This window comes from Hydractinia symbiolongicarpus, chromosome 10 (genome assembly GCF_029227915.1).
Source record: "Hydractinia symbiolongicarpus strain clone_291-10 chromosome 10, HSymV2.1, whole genome shotgun sequence".
In the NCBI taxonomy this organism is placed as follows: Eukaryota; Metazoa; Cnidaria; class Hydrozoa; order Anthoathecata; family Hydractiniidae; genus Hydractinia; species Hydractinia symbiolongicarpus.
The window spans coordinates 10,479,786-10,498,821 of record NC_079884.1 but is presented as its reverse complement, the minus strand read 5'-3'; the positions used below and the strand labels follow the sequence as shown (position 1 = coordinate 10,498,821).

The 19,036-nt window shown below is 35.3% G+C and overlaps 2 protein-coding genes across 4 annotated transcripts; both read right to left on the bottom strand.

Annotated features, from left to right (window-relative positions):
* Window positions 1-6,093: 6,093 nt before the first annotated feature.
* On the bottom strand, window positions 6,094-18,299 carry LOC130612559 (uncharacterized). Of its 3 annotated transcripts, XM_057433889.1 has the most exons (10): window positions 18,271-18,299; window positions 13,261-13,314; window positions 11,447-11,516; window positions 11,099-11,350; window positions 10,506-10,543; window positions 9,946-10,137; window positions 9,395-9,598; window positions 9,181-9,219; window positions 8,253-8,448; window positions 6,094-7,972 (listed from the first exon to the last, which is right to left on the bottom strand). In XM_057433889.1, the coding sequence occupies exons 3-10, from the start codon at window positions 11,502-11,504 to the stop codon at window positions 6,702-6,704; spliced, it is 2,250 nt and encodes a 749-aa protein (XP_057289872.1). In that variant the 5' UTR covers window positions 11,505-11,516; window positions 13,261-13,314; window positions 18,271-18,299; the 3' UTR covers window positions 6,094-6,701. The 3 variants fall into 3 exon arrangements, with proteins under 3 accessions (XP_057289872.1, XP_057289873.1, XP_057289871.1); XM_057433890.1 differs by lacking the exon at window positions 13,261-13,314 and having other exon boundaries at window positions 18,271-18,290; XM_057433888.1 differs by lacking the exon at window positions 18,271-18,299 and having other exon boundaries at window positions 13,261-13,400.
* LOC130612565 (uncharacterized) lies at window positions 14,216-17,016 on the bottom strand. Its single transcript, XM_057433898.1, has 2 exons — window positions 16,892-17,016; window positions 14,216-16,818 (listed from the first exon to the last, which is right to left on the bottom strand). The coding sequence occupies exons 1-2, from the start codon at window positions 17,014-17,016 to the stop codon at window positions 16,443-16,445; spliced, it is 501 nt and encodes a 166-aa protein (XP_057289881.1). The 3' UTR covers window positions 14,216-16,442.
* Window positions 18,300-19,036: the final 737 nt, after the last annotated feature.

The following is a 19,036-nucleotide window of genomic DNA, read 5'->3' as shown; positions in this document are numbered from 1 at the left end:
TTGCCAGTGGTTACTGTGTTTATCTCTCTACTAGGCGATTTTCACAACGATTGTCAAGTATTTCGTGACGACACATGCGCAAAGAGAAAAAAATGTCATCGCTGCAGCGAAAATATCGTTTGACGAAAAGTAGAAATGGTTTCTACCTTTCGTTAAGCGGTCAGCGTTTGTTTTACCAATAAAAAAAAACAGAAAAACAATTTACTAGAAAGCAGAGTTCCTTGAGAATAATTGAATGATGGCATCCTAAAGAGTATGGTCGTGTTGTGTTACTAGAATTAGGTTAACAACTTCTTAGTTCAAATGGTATATAATATTCATATTAATTATTAACAATATTAATAATGGAAGTCTTCCTCAAAGTAAAAACAAGCAAAGCATGTTAACATCAGCATAGTCATAAGATTTTTTTCGTTATGACTATGACATTAACAATCTTGAATTTAAAACAATCGTCTAGAAATTAATTTAATTTTTCTGTGCTTCTCTACTATACTTCCTCTTTTCGTCGCGAATTTTCCAGCAATCGTAATAAAAATCCTCGTGAAAATCGTCTGGTGGATATTCGCCTTTACACATTTACCGCATATCCTTAAATAAACGCCGGGGACGTTTCAACTTTTGAGGGTAAGTATCAAATGATGGGGCGCTTAAAAGAGGAAGGCGTTTCTTTTGTACTTATACTACAAGGTATTTCTACAAGGTTTTAGTTTATAATGGTTTTATAAATGATATCAACAAAATCGTCTTTTTCTACATCTTCATCCCAAAAAGGTTGAAGAAAACGTTTTCCCCTTAAACATGATTCTGTCGGAACCTCAATAAAGGGATTTATTTTCATATCAATTTAGAACATATCAGAACTTCATGAAGTAAAATAAAAAAGATTTATCGAAAGTTTCCACGCTTTTTTATAGTCATTCAAAAAACTTAAGCAAGAACAACTTAAAACACTTATCTATTAGATGGGGAAGGCGTTTATTAAACACTTTGGTTTTCAGGGAGAGGCGTTTATTGGAGGGCTTTAAAGGGGACTTTAAAAGATAGAGGGCGTTTATTGGAGGATTTACGGTTTTCAAAACTACTGAAAACCCCGGTGATGTGGGTGACACTACCGCAAGCTTCCTTGACGTGCTGGTTGACACAACTGAATTAAACGTGCTGAAAAACATGAATCAAGGTTGCACATATGTCTGGAAAGGCCAACCTTGTTCCCAGGGCATCTTACCTTGTACGCACAAAAAGCCTCGAAACATGCCGTTCGTCACGCTTCATGACGAGAGACAATTTAACTACGCCTTCGGGAGATGTTTTATTTTTTTGTCCATTTTATTGAATTTTTTGTGTTATCATCATTACCCTCTAAAACAACTAACTACTCCTCTTAAAACGTCAAAAACGGCGCGTCTAAGCAGTTGGTGTGAGAATAGGACCAGTGATGGCTTAAACGATCAAGGTTTTATGCTAAAGATACACGAAATAACAAAATTTGGAGTATGTACCAAGGGTTAAACGGGATATGTACTATGACTCGTAGATTTTTTCATAGACTAACGACTAACTTCTGTATAAATACCTGAATTTTGTTTAAAATGGAGGAAAGCGCTGTCTTTGTCCTAAAGGATACACGAAAAAGCGTTGATTGCTATGACAGGCAAGAATCTGAAGATCGGAATCTGTACGATGGGTGTACCCGTGGAACACTCGCCAACCAGTAGTTTCTATATTGCCTGTCTCTGTGCAAAATGGCTGCGTCGTACCTTATCTCGGACCCCCTGCAAAGTAATTTCATTACTTCATGCCTACAGGAAAACAAGAATGCACAAAATAGCCATGCGATAAATATGTATGGCGAGCGAATCTCCGGCTAGTCTGTACCAATAGCCATTATACACGAAACAGCAAACGCGATACCTATTCTGTACGCCTTTTGAATAAATCATTATTATATTTCCGCTAATTTGTTACAGGCATACATGCGTCATAAATATCGTTGTCTCGACTTATCTAGAACTAGGATAAAATAAATTTAAAAAAAACTAAGTTGGAAGAGCCCAGCATGGTTGCTGGTACTTCAGGGTTGTAAAGCAGGCGTTTTAACATTTAAGTTACTTTTGTTTAGAAAGGCTGAGAAAGATCGAAATCGAGCACATGTCACACAAAACTACTACATTATGCACCATTTGTTTTTAGTTCTTTCAGCAGAGTGGTGAAGTGGAATCTTGTTCGACCAACGCTTAGAATCAATAAGGCCTTATTTCTCACTCCCGTTTTCAAGGATTTTTTTTTTGCCTTTTTGAGTAATCAAAAAGGCTAAAATGCCTGGGAAAAGGGTGCTTATTTCTAAAATTTTAAATCGCCCATATTTTAAGAAATAGTGATTGGTTATATAAAAACAAGTTATAGAAAAAAAGGATTAAAGAATTTTGGACTTCAAAAGCTTCAACAGCTTGAGCCTCAACACTCACAAGGCGGCATCGGTAAAAAGTACTAGAGACATGGTTGCCAGCTATAACATGACAGAAAAGTAAAGATTGGTTGGTGGTATCCACTAGAAATTCAAATCATACTGTCAAACATTTTGTGTGTGAGTCGAAGATGTTAGCTGTGAGTAGTGAGGAACAGATCACCGTGATGATATCTGACGGATAAATTTGTATGGCTTTTCTACAAGCTAACGACTAGTTTACCTAATCTAGGTTTCAAACTTTTTTCTCGACTTGTCGAAGTTCAAGTGTTCCAAAAATGTTTCTTTCATAAAAGTTTATAAAGTGTATAAAACCTGGCCATTTACTTTCTTCCACAAACTCAGTAAGTTTTGCTTTACGTAACGTTTCTTCACCTAAAATTTGACGCGATTAGGCTTGGCCGCAAGTATTAAATCAATGACTGGATCACAGTTTTTACAGTTACTGGAAAAATTCATGTTTTAAAACGATCTGTAAAGGAAAAGTCTGACGTCATAGTAAAAATGACGTCAAATTTTCGTAACCTACTGTATTCAATGACTTGGTTACAAGTTTTTGTAGTTAGCAGGCGTGTTATATGCTAATTTGATTTGTTTTGTTGAAATGGCTTTATCATATAAAGATGCAGTAAATAAAAACAATGTTTTTAAATCAGAAGACTTCCCGCCTTTATGTGAAGTTTTATCAACCATCGAACGGGATTTAAAGGACGCGGAAAGTGTTTGGGAGAGTGTTGAGAGTGAAAACAAGGCGAAAGTTGAAAAATACAAGAAAGAAATCTTCTTACTGCAGAAAGAAAAGGCTGATGGTTTGGCAAAACTTCAAAAAGAGGTGGATTCCCAAAGACAGGAGATTGTCTATTGGAAAGCCAAGTTTTCTGGAGATGAAGAAAAACTAAAAAAAGTCGAGAAGGAGAAACATCAGCAAGAACGCGAAGAATCTGTTAAGAAGTGTTGTGAAGAGTGCGCGGTGTTACAATCGAAGATAGTGGAACTTAACACGTGCCTTACTGATAAGTCAAGCATGGTTAAGTTTTTGTATTCGAGAATGTCGGCTGTTGATGAGATGGTGAATAAATGTAAAGAATCGGCTGCAAAGGATAAAAAAGAACTGGAATCTGAGAATCAACGCCTAAAAAAGAAGTTAAAGTATGTTAAAATGCAACTTAAAAGAAAATACGATGACAAGGAGAAAAGAGAGAATAAAGGGACTTTGCAAACGGGAATTGAAGCCTTTAAAGAAGAGAGTGTTGATGATACAACGCTACTGGAAGAAGGGAACAAGTTAGAAAAGAAAAATGAAAACAAAAATAGAAAAAAGATGAAGAAGTCACAGTGCAATGTTGAAGCAGAAAGTAGTTCAGTGCATGAAGAGAGTGTCTCCACTGATGCTTTTCATAGTATGGTGAATACAATTGAAGCAAAAGAAGAAAACTCGATGGCAAGTTTGGAGTGTGATGGCAACAACGAACAACCCTCAAATATTGTTGACGTAGCTGACAAGCCTGCAAGCGTGTTTGAGGAACAAAGAGAAACCAACACAGATGATGATGGTGAGGTTGTTGTTGACAACTCCGGTGAAGAACCGTTATTTTTTGACAAGGATGCAGAAAATGATAAGAAAGGCAGCGATGATGAATATAAAGCAGACGAGAAAGTGATTGAAATATACGCTGATATCGATCCTAACGTGGTGCCGATTCTGAAAACAACACTCCATGATCAAGCCAAGAAAGGTAGATTGTTTATTTGTGCCTTAACGTAATTCATTTAATCTGAAACTTTTGGTCAATTCTGTGGAGTGCGTTTGAACTCTTTGTTATAAACGATGTTTTGTATATCTTTAGAATGTCCACGACAGAAGAAATCAATTCAATTTTGCAACATTGTCGACTATCAGCTTATTGATGAAGACAGTACCGTCTCTGTTGGTGTGTTTGCTGACATTTTGAAAGCACCATTTGAGAAGTACGTTCCACCAAAGACATCTATTCTTGACGGTACGTGCTTAATGAAAAAGTCTAAATTCTCCGGCCATCTACCTCATTTGTTTACATTCCCTAAAGCCCAACCAATGACAGTTGGCGAAAAGAAAATTACTGCTGCTGATATTTTCGATCGCCCTTGGATGACAGTGACGAAGAACTTGTTGGTGATTTGGATGCAGATATAGACTATGTTCTAAACTTGTAACGCTGGGGAGACTGATGCTTTCCAACGGGAACACAACATGAAGGGAAAGCAGCCCGACGACTGTAGCAGCAGCAGGAGCAACAACAACAGCAGCAAAAACAACATCATCAACTAAAACCCTGCGACAACAGTAAGAACTTTATGAACAAGTCATAAATATTAACAACAGAACTATGTGTTGATATCTATGTGCGATACTCCATTGACTCGAAATTGCGTCAGATGGATGTTGAAGAAACAAGCACGAGATTGACAATGCGGGAACTGGCGATCATAAATGATAGAAATAAAACACCTGTCATTTACATCACCTTTGTGTTCAAAATATATACATAAAAATAAATGCTCTCTTCAATCTCTTTTTAATATTTGCAACGTGGAGAGGTGGACGTCGAGTCCGCGACGCTGCCCTTCCAAAATTGTCCCCTGTTCTGCCGCAGAATATTTTTTCTCTCGAAAAAATGTTTATTTTATTAAGCAATATTTTGTGTTGGTTTTTTGTCGAGCTAAATAGCTAAATAAAAAATTTTCGCACAGAGGAATGTGCGATTTGCGATTCGCACATTATATTTTTTAAAAATTGTGAAAGTCGCCTTTTGGTGTTTTTATTCCCCTTTGATAGAATTTCGCTTTCTAACGAGACCCAACTTCGTTACTCAGAGAAAACATATTTGTTCAACTGTAAGAACCTGCAGAGAAAAACAATATAGTTATTCTAAATGCATATTTTCAATAATATATACAACAATTTCCTGTACCCCAAAAAATATTCTAAACGGATAAACTAAAAAATAGGTAACACTAAAAAAGAAACGCTTCTAAAAACCAGTTACGAAAAAAATATTAAAAAAATATCTGATGTGGTTAAACCACGGTTGCTGGTTATGAAAACAGGGAGAACTTTTTAGAACGAGAATTTGAAAACACTAAATTCTGAAAAAAAATTCACAACTTTTTCTAAACGTACAGATTTCAAAATTCCCACAAAGGAAAAGGATTTTAATTTTGCGAAACTAGATTTTTCGAATATTTTATACAAAAACCGTTACCTTTCACATAAAGGTTTCTTATTTTTTATAACTATTTACGGGGCATTCATTCAAGTAAGTCGCCTATTTCAAAACAAGCTTTTTAGGCAATGACTATACGTTGATGTTATACCAGGGATGTTAAAAAACTGCAGTTCTGAATAACATTAGTTATTCATGCTACTTAGTTGAGTTACTGAACTTTTTTTTTTTTTTTGAGTTTCTTACAGAACAAGGCTACGAATAATAAATTCCTTTTTTCAAAGGCATTTATTATAAAAGAGGTAGGTAATGTTCTTCTAAAAAAAGTCGAAATTTGAGTTACGGAAATTTAATTAATGGGGCAATGTCAATAATTCTTGCATAATACGTCTTCTTTAAATTATTCCAGACTGAGCCAAAGTGTTTTCCTAAATATTGTAATGCATTGACTAAGTGCAGGAACGCTTAAATCTCAGTCTTTTAATAGCAGACACTCGCGCTCAATCGTTTAACAACAAGAATACAATATAAAGATTGCATACACGAGATGTTCAAAACAATACTAAAGGGGACTAATTAAGACCCCCATTTTATTCTTTCTTTTTGGAATTCCTTCCGCTAGTATGAGAGATGGAGAAGGGGAGTTTATGGTATCCTTGAGAATTTGTTTTTACAACATTTAAGCGAAGTCAGTTTTACCTGTTAAAACATTAGAATTTGTACATCATTAAGAGATAAAAATTTGCTTATGTGACCTAGAAAAATATTTACTAAATAAGAAAAGATTTTTTTAATAATAAGCGAAAATAAAGAATTAATTATAACTATACACCTAATTCTTACTTGCTAGTTTAAAACAATTGGTAAGAATATACGAACACATCCTGACATTTTCTCGGCCATACTCGACGACGAACGAAAAAATAGACATCTTTTTAACTCTTAACAATATGTATACATGCGTGCACATCAATTTTTGGATGGTTTATGGTAGGGGAAAGAATAACCCGCTGTGGAAATAATCAGTGCTGTTAATGCGCTTGATGGGGATCATACACCATACCATACTCAGAGTGACTGCGACGACTTAAATCTTGCATATGCGGCTGTCGATTTAAATCTTGTAAATGAGTCTGCCGGCTAATCTCCTGTAAGTGAGGCTGACGCGGTATGTCGTGCAAATGCGGCGAGCTGACTGGAGAAATTAATGCGTGGTAATTCATTGGGTGAGGTGATAATCGCTGGTGGATGTGTTGTTGCTGACGTACGTCAAGCAACTGCTGGGCGGAGGAATCAAAATTGAACACAGGTTGATGGTGAGGCGACAGCTGGTGGTGGCTCGCAGAGAGAGAATGCGATTGCCTTTGTTGTTGACTTAGATGACGTGTTGGTTGCTGGTTTTGCCTGACTGTGTACATCTGAGAAATATTTCCTTGCGATGAAGGAATGTGGCTCATTTGTTGCGAATGAATGATCTGCGATGGAGAGTGGTTATGACTAGCTTGTTGTGAATGTGCAGTCGGTGACGGAGAGGTGTTACGGCTCATTTTTTGCGTGTGCAGACTTTGAGATGGGGAAGGATTGCGATTGGGGTTGTGTCCAGCATGCGTTAACACAATGCTTCGTTCTTGTTGCTGTTGTTGTTGTTGTTGAGAAAGAGTTGACGAATGTGTGCTATGTTGGTGCACACTACTTGGACGTACTCCGTGTGAATGTGGAGTCAATAGCTGCTTATGAACATTCGGTGATTGCAAAACTTGATATTGTTGAGTATGCAACGGTGAACGTTGTGTATTGATAACAGGTGAATGAACGCGCTCCGGTATTTGCGCAGACGAAGTATGCAGATGCAACAATTCTGGTGCGGACTGTAATTCTATTTCTTCTCGTTTCAGATCAACTTCTTTTTTGACAACTGCATTCATCTGCACATTGATAGTAAGCTGCTCGTCCATTGTAGATCGTTTTTCTATGGTTTCTACGGACTTTGGTATTTGTATTTCTGCCACAGCTTCCACTGGCTTTTCTATTTCGTTAGTAACTTTTGCGTTAGGACGCTTCTCAACTTTGTCTACTTTAACTTTGTTCTCAGTGTTGACACTACTTTCCTCCCCACCTTCATCAGTGTACGCTTCACAGTGTTTTAACAAGCGTTCAAGTTCATCCGCAGAACGGTGTAAAAACGATGCTGATTGCCGATAACCATCGATCAGACTTCTCACTGCAGTAACTTCTGTTTGCGAAAGCTTTAAGACAGGTGATCTTAAACTGGATGGAAGAAAAGCTGGAAATACAGGTACTTCTAGAAAAAGAAACAATATACAAGATTAAAATAAGCATTTTAAATAATTTTGCGGGTTATTCTTGTCCATACAAAACACTATTTGTGATTTTCAGGTGATTTTAATGTCAGACAGCTGACATTAAAATAAAATCTTAAAGAAGAAATTCTAACTTTTTAGATCGCTGGCCTACCTGCTATACCGTCAGTTCAGGCAATAAATTTACACCGGATGTAATTATTTTACGCCTAAGTAAGGAAATAAACTATCATATCTCTCAGCTACCAATCAATGCCTCACCTTTTTGCATTCGAGATTTACTTAAAGCAGCCTTCTGCAGTTCTGCTACTTTTGCAGAGAGTTTACGTTGTTGAGTTGGATGTTCATTCACTGTTAGTGTTTTCGCATGATAAGCGGTTGAACCATCAGGTAGTTCCACTCTTTGACGTTTCGCCACTTCTTGTGTTTCGTTTTCACAAGCTTGTGCCAAAATATTCTAAATGAAAACGGCTAAGTATTTATAGGTTATAAATTTAACAATGTATAGGAAACATATTATTGTTGTCGGTAAGACTTGTGTTAAACAAGAAGTAAAGAAAACTAACTCAACGTTTTATCACAAAGCTAATTGAGGGTATCCACTACTATAAAGCTAACTCACTCAGTACTCCCTCCACCATATGGCTAACTCACAAATTATTCTCTCTATCATAGGGTTAACTCACAAAATATAGCCTGCACCACAGTGCTAATTCACAGAACATAGCCTTCATCACAGGACTCACTGACAGAGTATTCCCTCCACCACAGGGCTAATTGACAAAATATAGCCTGCACCGCAGTGCTAATTCACAGAGTATAACTTTTTCTAGGAATTGAAAGAATTTTGTAAAGATTCGTGACATAATTAGGAATAATTAATTAATAAAAGAATACACCAGTATAAAATATAAAATATAAAAGTGATTTGCATTTTGGAAGTTTAGATATATAAGGGTTGCAAAAATTTAGATAAGATGTAACCTTGTGATGCTTTAAGGAGGCTTATTAAATACCAGGACATATTAAAATGTGGTATTCATCTTGAAAACCAACATTAGACATATATACTTTGTGAGATATTGGGTTGGCGTGAATTATTTTACCCTGGTTCGATTAAAGGTAACCAGCACACATCAATATGGCATAATATGATGTGAAACAAAGAAAAATTTAATTTTGTACTTACATTGACTTCAGTCAATTGAGAAGCAGGTATATGCGTCATCTAAAACAACAACAAAATCACATTAGCTATATAGATCTCACTATATGTCAACTCCAAAATACATACCACACTGACAAGCTAAAATGTTATTATTGTGTTAAATTGTGTTTAATGAAGTTTAGGCTTTACTAAAACTGTAAAGGTAATGCAGTTTGTATATCAAAAATCAACATACCGAAGGTTTACTTGAAGGTTCTCTTAAACGTGTCGATCTACGGCAAGACTTCAAGTACGTTCTGATTCTCTTCCTTGCACGATCACTGAACTCTGGAAACTGTCTCTGGCAGGACATTATAATTGCATTAATTTTCTCTTTGGGCTGCTTGGAGATGGGAACAAGTCTGTCAAGATTTTCATCAATAAATAATCGAACAAACATCTAAATCACAAGAACATCGATTAAATAAGTCGTGAAAAAAGAAAAGAAATGCAATTAACTAATAGTTAAGCGCTTGGAATTATTAACCTTATTATTCAACCGAAGGCAGTTTTGATTTAAGGCGTCCTTGGAAACAGCTCCTAGAAGTATCTGGACATGTACATTAGATTGTTTTTCTGGCCACAACGCAGCTTTGTAAGTTGAGACGAGCCAAACGTAAAACTACTTCTACTTTGACCATAAATGCTTTAAAGCCAAAGATATATTATATTCCATGTCCTGTTGTCATTAAAAATCAACTTGTGAAAAAGTGTTGAAAAAACCTGGATAGAGCTAAACTTGCTTACATTAAAAGCTTTTAGACGCTCCGGATTGACAGGTTTTTGTGATCCTCCTTCCTCTTTCTTGTTTTCGTTTTCATCATCATCGTCATCATCATCGAGATCATCCTCGTTTTGGAGGCTGGTGTTTAAAGCACTTGACACAGTATCCACTTCGGATACTGGCAAAAGCTTTGGAAGAGGTTGAGTTGTAGCTTCCTAAAGAAGGAATTCCAGTCGTAACCCTGTTCTTAGTGGAATGGTTTGTCAGTTAATGTGTGACTTGGGTATGTAAAGTATGGGATATTAAAAACAAATTAGCGTAATTAGGATTCCTAATCAATGAATTGGAACGGAGTAAGAATAATACTTGACTTGATTGGCTATTCTGCTAACAATTTTTTTGTTTTTATAAACATTTCAGTTTAAAGTGGTGGAAAAGTTTGATTTCAATGATAATTCTTTGGCAGACATATTTTTCATTGGTAGTGTTGCAATACAGAAGTTCAGTACATAGGAAAATGCATTTTTTAATTCAAAGCAGCAAACAAATGAACAAACAAAAACTGTAAAGCAAATATATTTACTTTTAATTCCTCAGTATTTGCATCTTTTTGTGGATACACTAAAATAAGTAAGCAGTGATAGGTATAAATTTTTTCAACATCATTGATTTTTTTATCTGTAATTATTCAGTTTCCATTATTTCCCCACATCTCCCCTTCAACTTCCTTTTTGCATCATCTTCCACTACATCCCATTACTCTGGAAATTTAATAACTAATTATGCGAATTATTGTTTTCAAACAAAAGCATTATTACAACGGGGCCAAAATTAAACACACAATAAAAAAGAATTTTAAAAATATCAACCAAACAAAAAAGTTCCTCTACTTTAGTCACATTGGGAGCTGCCTCCCTTCACTTCTCTCCCCTTTCCAATAGGTCCTTGCACTTCTCCCCATATCTTAAGAAAACTGTCAACCTGTTTTACATGGTGGTTGTGACATACAAGGTTGTAAAAGCACAAAACAGACAAAAAATGGGGTACTCAATGATAAATGAGCTGTTAAATATAGATGGCCTTATATTAACCAGTTTATGATAAAATCCACTACATTAAAATTAATACTGCTATGAACACTTAATAAAGATATATAATCAAGAAAAACAATCTTACCATTTCCATTAGATCTGTGATTGTTAGAATGTAATACTAATTTATGTCGGGTGAGAAACTTGTCCAGCCATCCAGTCGAGGCCTTGAATTCAAAACAATATGGTTGAATCAATCTGAGGGCTTCACGACGTAACATATCAGGCGACATAACTACACCAGCATTTTGTTCAGTTTTTACCCAATGTACCAGCTGCTCATCTATTTCGGGTGGGTATGAAAGTTTTCGACCACATGATGATGAGGAAGCTTGTGCTAACCGTGTTAAAATGAAATAAATACATCAGTAATTGTTTGACTATCCACACACTTACTATGGTTTGTAAAAAAATTTCTTTGATCAGGCCTTACCTTGGTCACCACTGCTAATGCCATGTGACATTGTAAGATTGTGAAGTTCAGATTCCATAAATTTACTGCCCTATATACATAAAACATTAATTATTCAACAGTATTTACTATGATTTTTCACAATATTAAAGACACTAACAATCCCATAACTGAAACGTTAAGAAAATAAAGACAAAAAAACTTTAATGTTATGGCAGCAAGAAGTACATTCACTTTATAACTTAAAAACAAAAGGTTATTATACAACTGGTTTTATATTTAAGGCTAAAGGTCACCACTTTGCTATACAGAAGGCTGTGACTAAATGCTTGATGCAGCCAACTTCTGCTAAAATGAAAACAATATCCATGAAAGCATTAAAAAAAAGAGTTTAAAAGTTTAAAACTAGAAAGCATGGAGGTCAAATAATTGCATCATTTAAGCTAAAATCATGCTTAGAAAGGTGACAAATGTTTCATTATACTTGCATGTATCTTATCTATACTGCCTTAATAAATACAATAAAACTCAAAGTTTATTATACGATTATGTAAAGATGTACTATGTATAACTATATACATGCTTAAGCAATCACATTTTTTATTTCAGCCGTACTTGCTAACGGCAAAAACCTTAATTTCTGTCTTATAGTTACTAAGTTGCTAACCGTGACATTTAAAGTTATAAGATTGCAGCTTACACTTGCTTTTTTGGACTTTAACAATCCTTAACAATTTTTAAGCCTGTCAAGTTTTGGCCTAAGTAATTTAGTTGCTTAGTCTCAACTGCATCATCCTGAAGTTGACCATATGAGAAAATATGAAGAATGAGGACTTATTTACTTCTTACAAAGGAAAAAGAAAACGCAAGCTTCCTTGCTATCACTTTACATTACAACATAATTTTTTTTTATTTTACAGTTAAACCTGGATAAATGTTCATCACAACATTACAACATGAGAAAGTACAGGAATTTATGCAAGTGGTCTGATCTCTAAGCTATTTAAACTGTGATGTAAATGTCAATGCTTTCCTGTATATTAGATTTGTGTAGAAAAGTGGAGGATGTCAGGGTTCGAAATTCGCAGGTCGCAATTTGTGAATCAGAATATTGTCTTAGCTATTCATTCTACGAGAGGAAATGTTGTAATTGTAATTTCCTTTTTCTTAATTATTTGTTTCACCTATTTCTATAACGGCTGCTACAACAAAACAACCATTATCAAGGGATCAATGGCAATTGGCCTAAAGTTCTCCCAGACAATTGCAAAGAGGTTTTTTTCTACAGACACAGGCTTTTCATTTTGAGGTATGCAATCGTGTTCCTATGCCCTATCACATACCTGAATTACGTGTACGGGAAGTACCGCATACCTTCGTTGACAGATTACTTCCTAATGAAAAATAGCCATATTTAAATAAAACCTTGTTGTTTTATTAATGTGTGGTGGGCTCTTTATTTCGATAAATCTACATGTTGTGATGTTAGCAATGTTTAGTTTAGCGCTACCATATTAGAATGACAATAGACCCTGTGACCATCGACCAGTCTTTTTCAAGAGTATTTGAGTAGGTGTGCCATGATTCGCACGTGTAACACATGTGATGTAAAACGCATGTGCAAAGGATGTTATGCGTACGATATGTGCTCGAAGGTTAATCTTTGTTGCGTATTGATTTTGTGGTAGAAAAGTGGGGACGTTTTGAATCGTGAACCCTAATAAGATTTTAATTTGAAGTTTAATGTAATTTAAAGGAACACCACATTGGCAAAGAAAAATTACTGAACAAATCAGGAATTTTTATAAACACACCAACATTTGCTAAATGCTGACCTGAATTAGAAAGACTGTATTTCCATCAATCTGGACGATTTTTTAAAAGTTGTCCTAAATAAGAAAAAAAATCAATTCAGTTGGGACAAGTTAGGATAAATTTAACGGGATGTGTTGATAGTATAGTGTACTCTGACAATAATTTCAGATTACTAAAACATCTAGGGTCAGCTCATAATAAATAGATAAATAGTAAAAAAAAAAAAAAATCAAATAATATATACTTTAGATTTAAAGACCTGTTGCCTAAAGAATTGAAGTCAGGCGTCATTTACAAATATAAGTGCAGTGGCTGCAACGACACTTATATAGGTGAGATGTAGCGTCACCTTAAAGGTTCGGGCAAGCGAGCACCTCGGAGTGTCACCCTCAACAGGTAAGAAATCAACCTCATCTAATTCCACAGCAATTAAAGATCCTCTTAAAGCCTGTCACACCACATCATCTCTTGACAATTTTAGTATACTCTCTGGGGGTAACAACCGGTATTTGCTAGAGATTAAAGAGAATTTGTTCATAATGCGGGATAGTCCCCAGTTGAATAACAACATCAGATCTACTCCATTGTATTTATACAATTAGTATTTAATCTGTAACTATGGTTACTGTTAAACTTGTATATATTTAGGAGAACATTGTACGTTTTTGATTGCTTGAAAATGGGTATGTGAACACCAAAAACGTCACAAACAATTTTTAATACTTTTTAAAATGTAATTACTAAAATATTTTAAATTTAAATATATTGATACTTTTTATTATATTCAAAACATATTTTTATCATAGGACTTTATAATCTGTGAAAGATTATCTTCACACTTCAATCTGGCATCAGCAAATTTGTAGGTAGAAAATATAAAATATAACAACAGACCACAGTAATCAAAGAAATTTATCCAAAAAAAATGTTTGCTTAAAATTAGTCAATATTTTTAAGAAGAATTAGAGGACTATAGTTAAAATTTAATTTCAGTTCTTCTTGGATCCTGTGCTGCCCAAAAAAATCTTTAATCTTCATTAATAGCCATTTTACCGTGTCATTCATGCTTTTTTACCTACACAAAAGTGTGTGCATGCCCATAGATGGATTGCGTGTTTACGGAACCGAACGCATGCGCACTAGGTAGCAGGATAGTAGCGCCAGTGAAAACAAGAGGTTCTGGTTGTGATTTGTACTTATATTTGAAGAAATGCCTGATTCTTGTTGTGCAGTAGGCTGCTCCAATAAAAGAAAAAAAGGTTGAAAATTAAAATTTTATCGCATACTGTTCGGCCACAACGAAGAAAGCAAGAAACTATGTCAACTTTGGGTACAAGCAATAAAGAGAGAAAAATGGACAGAAAAACAAATAGATAACTCAAGAATTTGCAGTGAACATTTTATATCTGGTAAATAAAAATACCTTTTTATATAAAAAATAATTTTTAACAACAAAAGTAATGTTATCCATATAGCCAGCTAGTTATTTAGATATAGCTGCTAGATATATAAAATTAAACTCTTTAATGTTAGCTAACCTAGCTAGCTATTTAGTATCTATAATAACTAAATGAGCCACAAAAAAGTCTTAGCAAAATTTTTTATATTCCAGGAGAAAAATCTAAAGATCCACACCATCCAGATTACGTGCCATCAATGTTCGGATACAAAAAAGAAGTGTTTCAGCAGCAAAAGCTACACAGATTTGAGCGAGTACAAAAAAGAAGGATGTCTTCTACATCTAGTCACACTGACACTGATGCTGACTTTGATACAGGTGTAGACAATGTTGAAAATGATACAGAGCTGTGTACAAAATCTTCACAGACTAAAGTTACATTGGAAAAATTGCAGCAAGAAATTTTTAGTCTCCAAAAGGAAAAAGAAGGCATTCAAAAAGAGTTATCTGCAGCTAGGGTGGAATTATTAGAACAAGAATGATGTGGTTCAACCTTTAGAAAATGCTTCAAGCACCAAATTTTCTTATGATACTGTGGTTGCTGAAAATATGTTGAATTTTTATACTAGGATTACCACGCCTGCTTTATTTGAATGGTTTCTGTCGTTATTTGTTAGAAAAGTGAGATATTTTAGCGAGAAACTTTCTCATAATGATCATTTGTTGCTGGTGCTTATGAAGCTAAAACTAGGTCTATTAAACAAGATTTAGCTTATCGTTTTGGCTTGAGCGAGACAGTAGCTTCTCGAATATATCGTAGATGGATCCCTATCATATCTAGAGAGACATGCCATTTAATAATATGGCCTGATAGAGAAGCCTTGCGACGTCATTTGCCAAACAGCTTTAAAAAAATTTTTCAGAATTGTACATGCATAATTGACTGCACTGAAATTTTTGCTGAACGACCATATAACCTAAATGCACGTGCACAAACATGGTCCAACTACAAAAATACTTGCACAATGAAATATCTTATCGGAATAACACCAGCTGGGGCTGTTAGCTTTTTGTCACGTGGTTATGGTGGTCGAATTTCTGATAAGGAAATAACAACACAAAGTGGATTTTTTGATAAGTTGCAGCATGTTTGTAACAATCATTTGCTGTTGGATTTGGAAATAATACTGATGATTTGTTTTCATGTTGCCATCCGAATCAATAGGGAATGTTTTATCACACTCAACATCATCCAAACCTGAGCTGTATTTATAAGGACATTTTATTTCTAAAACGCCTAAGCCGTGACATTTACACAAAACAAGAGCATCACGTGATGCTCCCATAAATGGGTATTCTTCTGACACATGTAAACCAGTTTCTTTTACAATAAGGTTTTCATGATTTTTTGTGAACACCTCAACAAATTTTTTTCTAGCAGTTGCTTCCATGTCAATACCGTATTGTTGTGCTCTTACAGTTATATTTGTAGAATATTGCATGATTGTTTCTGTAAATATTTTTTTAGAATTTTCATTATTTAGGTTTAAACTGTATGCTCTTTTTGAGACAGATGCTGTGATTCTACCTGCTCTATGAATTTGCCATGCTGTTGACAAGCGCTGTTCTCTTGTAACTTTCGTTAAATTTTTGTACTGACTGTCACAGTAGCCATTTTTGTATTTGTAGTAAAGCTCTCTGCACTCTGATTGAATTTCTTCAGGATTATTATTAATTAATTGTGGCTTAAAAAGGCTTGTCAAAGGTTCAGGAATGCTATTTAATTCGGTTTCATCAGCAGTGTCAGTTTAAACTTTTGGTAACTGTAAAATCTTCTGGATCATTGTTGTATAGGCTAGTAAGAATCGCAGCATCTGGATTTACTGTATAAAGTTCTTTTAATTTTTGTTTATGAAACTCATTATTTAGATGTGTGGGATCCCTGAAAGAAAAAGGCTTCTTCTTTCTATCCGACACAACTTTTTTTTCTTTGGGTACTGTTTGCTTCTGCTTTGGTCTGCTGAAGTCTATCTCAGTCATAAGAGCTGGTTCTGCGAATCGTCTAGAGCGTTTCCAAGCGCAAAGTTTACTTGTACATGCAATTTTGTTTATTCCTAATAATGCACTGGCTTGCAGCTTAAATAATAGAGCCCCAACATGGCTGCATGCTGAACCGAGTCTAAACAAAATGTAGTGTATTAGAGCTAGGTTGCCTAATAAGTTATATACACAATGTTTAATAACCTGCTTACCCGGCCATGCATGTGCAGTTTGCAGTAAGGACCCAGCCACCCTTCTTATGTAATGCAACCCATACTTCATATAGTTTTTGTTTTTGGCCTTGTCTTTGACTTGGTAAAGCCTTTAAGTAAAGCATTAAGGGGAGCAGTCATAAAAAATAAAAAGCTAACAATATAGCAAAGGCAAACAAACCTCTGTTTTAATGTAACAAAATTCGCTTTTTGCATCAATGTTATGATAATAGACGTCTTGTACATGACCACATAAAAAAAAGTTGTATGAATCCAATGATTTAAAAGCCTTCATCGACTCGTGAGTGATACCACTACTAGGACTTTTCACTAAGTACATATGGATATCTCCAAATGTTATATCTGGTAAATACTTTGGATCGTTTTGCCAGTCTTTTTTTAAGGTATAAGGATCTGGTAATACCTCATCATTGGCTAGGGTGAGCTTTTTAATATACAAAGTTTTCTCATCTTTATCAAGCGAAAGAAAATAACTTGAATCTGACCACATGGCGTCCTAGTTATTTCAGCAGCAACGACAAACAGGCCGGTTAATTTCGGCGAACGTATTTTTTTGTAAACCTTGGGAGATGTGAATTTGGTGGCCTATGAATTAGAAAAGCTCTATACCTGCGCTGGCGCTCGCTGTTTTTTATCCTGCCAGCTTCCACAAGGTCCGAGAAAATGTAAACAAATGACGTCACAACGCAAGCCGTCTATTATTCTTAAAATGAAATTAAAAGAATTATCAGACGGGAAGTGGTTTATACATGATTTCCAGTGTGACATTATTTGTTAACATTTCAGTGGTTAGCTGTTTGGCTTCCGGCTCTGGCATTTATGTGGCGGGAAAAAAGATATTAGGATTTGGTACAGATAGTTTTTCCCTATCAATTTCTTCTCACTATTATTGAGTGTAGAATAATGCCTTCTGGCTTATTTAAATTCATCTAAAGTCCTCCTTTCTCCTAGCACCCCTATGTTTTTTCCTCTTACACCATATGCCAGAGCCGAAAGAGCTTACCGCTGGGAAATGTAAACAACAGAATTAATCATCATTATAGGAGAATGCTTTTTCCTGGCTGTTGTATTGGCAGCTAACTTACGTATTTGAATTAGAAGAAAATAAAACATGGAAGCACAAACGTTACATAACGGTTTTGAGAAATGTTTATTTTCCTTAGCAGAAAGAAAAACTCAAAAAAGTACTTTTCCTGTTTGAAAGATGCTTTAGCCATCCATTTTAAGTAATATTGATGTTAAAGTCTTTTTACACGAGAGAAAAAGACAAACGAAGGGAGTATAAAAGTTTTCTATTTATTTCAGCTATCAGAGCACAGAATAAGGACAAGAAAACAAACTTTTTGACTTTTGCATACCGATCAACTCTTGCCATGTACCCTTCTGGCACCCATTTCTGTTCTATTCAGTCACGTGACCCAGATTAGAACAATTAATTGTTGTAGCGGTGATAGAAACTCATGAAATGCGAAACACCCTTCATCGTCAGTCTTTTCTTTTGGTAGGACTCCCTCGGCGCGATGGTAATTATTCCGGTGCCCATTTCATCATCAACGCAGGTTCCCCCAAGAATTATCATCTTTGAGGGGGGCTGCACACATCTTTTTAATAAAGCCTTTCTGCCATGTCTGGGGAAGGAAAAATTAATGTTGATTTTCACACACTGATTCATACACTTTATATATCCAGCGGCAAGCATTTCGACGCCCTCACATAAAAAAACAGGCCCTGAGAAGAAGGCTAACACAAAGTTACTTTTCGTTATCCTGCTCCCACCCGTTGCAGGGCTCTCTACTTGTATTTTTTTAATATCTGCTACTTCCCTCTGTTGTTGCGCAAAGGAAAAGTCAAGGCAATTTGAACTTTATACTATTGATCATATAGCATATACAGTGTAACCTCTATAAATATTCTGTTTAAAACAGGCACTTTATAAATTGGACAGCTGAAATTGACCTCCAAAATGTGGACATTATGAGGAATTTCTTTCTTATTATTTACTGTTCACCTTACAGAACTTCGACCTTTATTCTCTGTCTCTCCACTCTCTTCTTGACAAGCTGAAAAGACCCATACATAAGAAAAATTGGTATTTTTTGCCAGAAAATGCAATTCTATAATGAT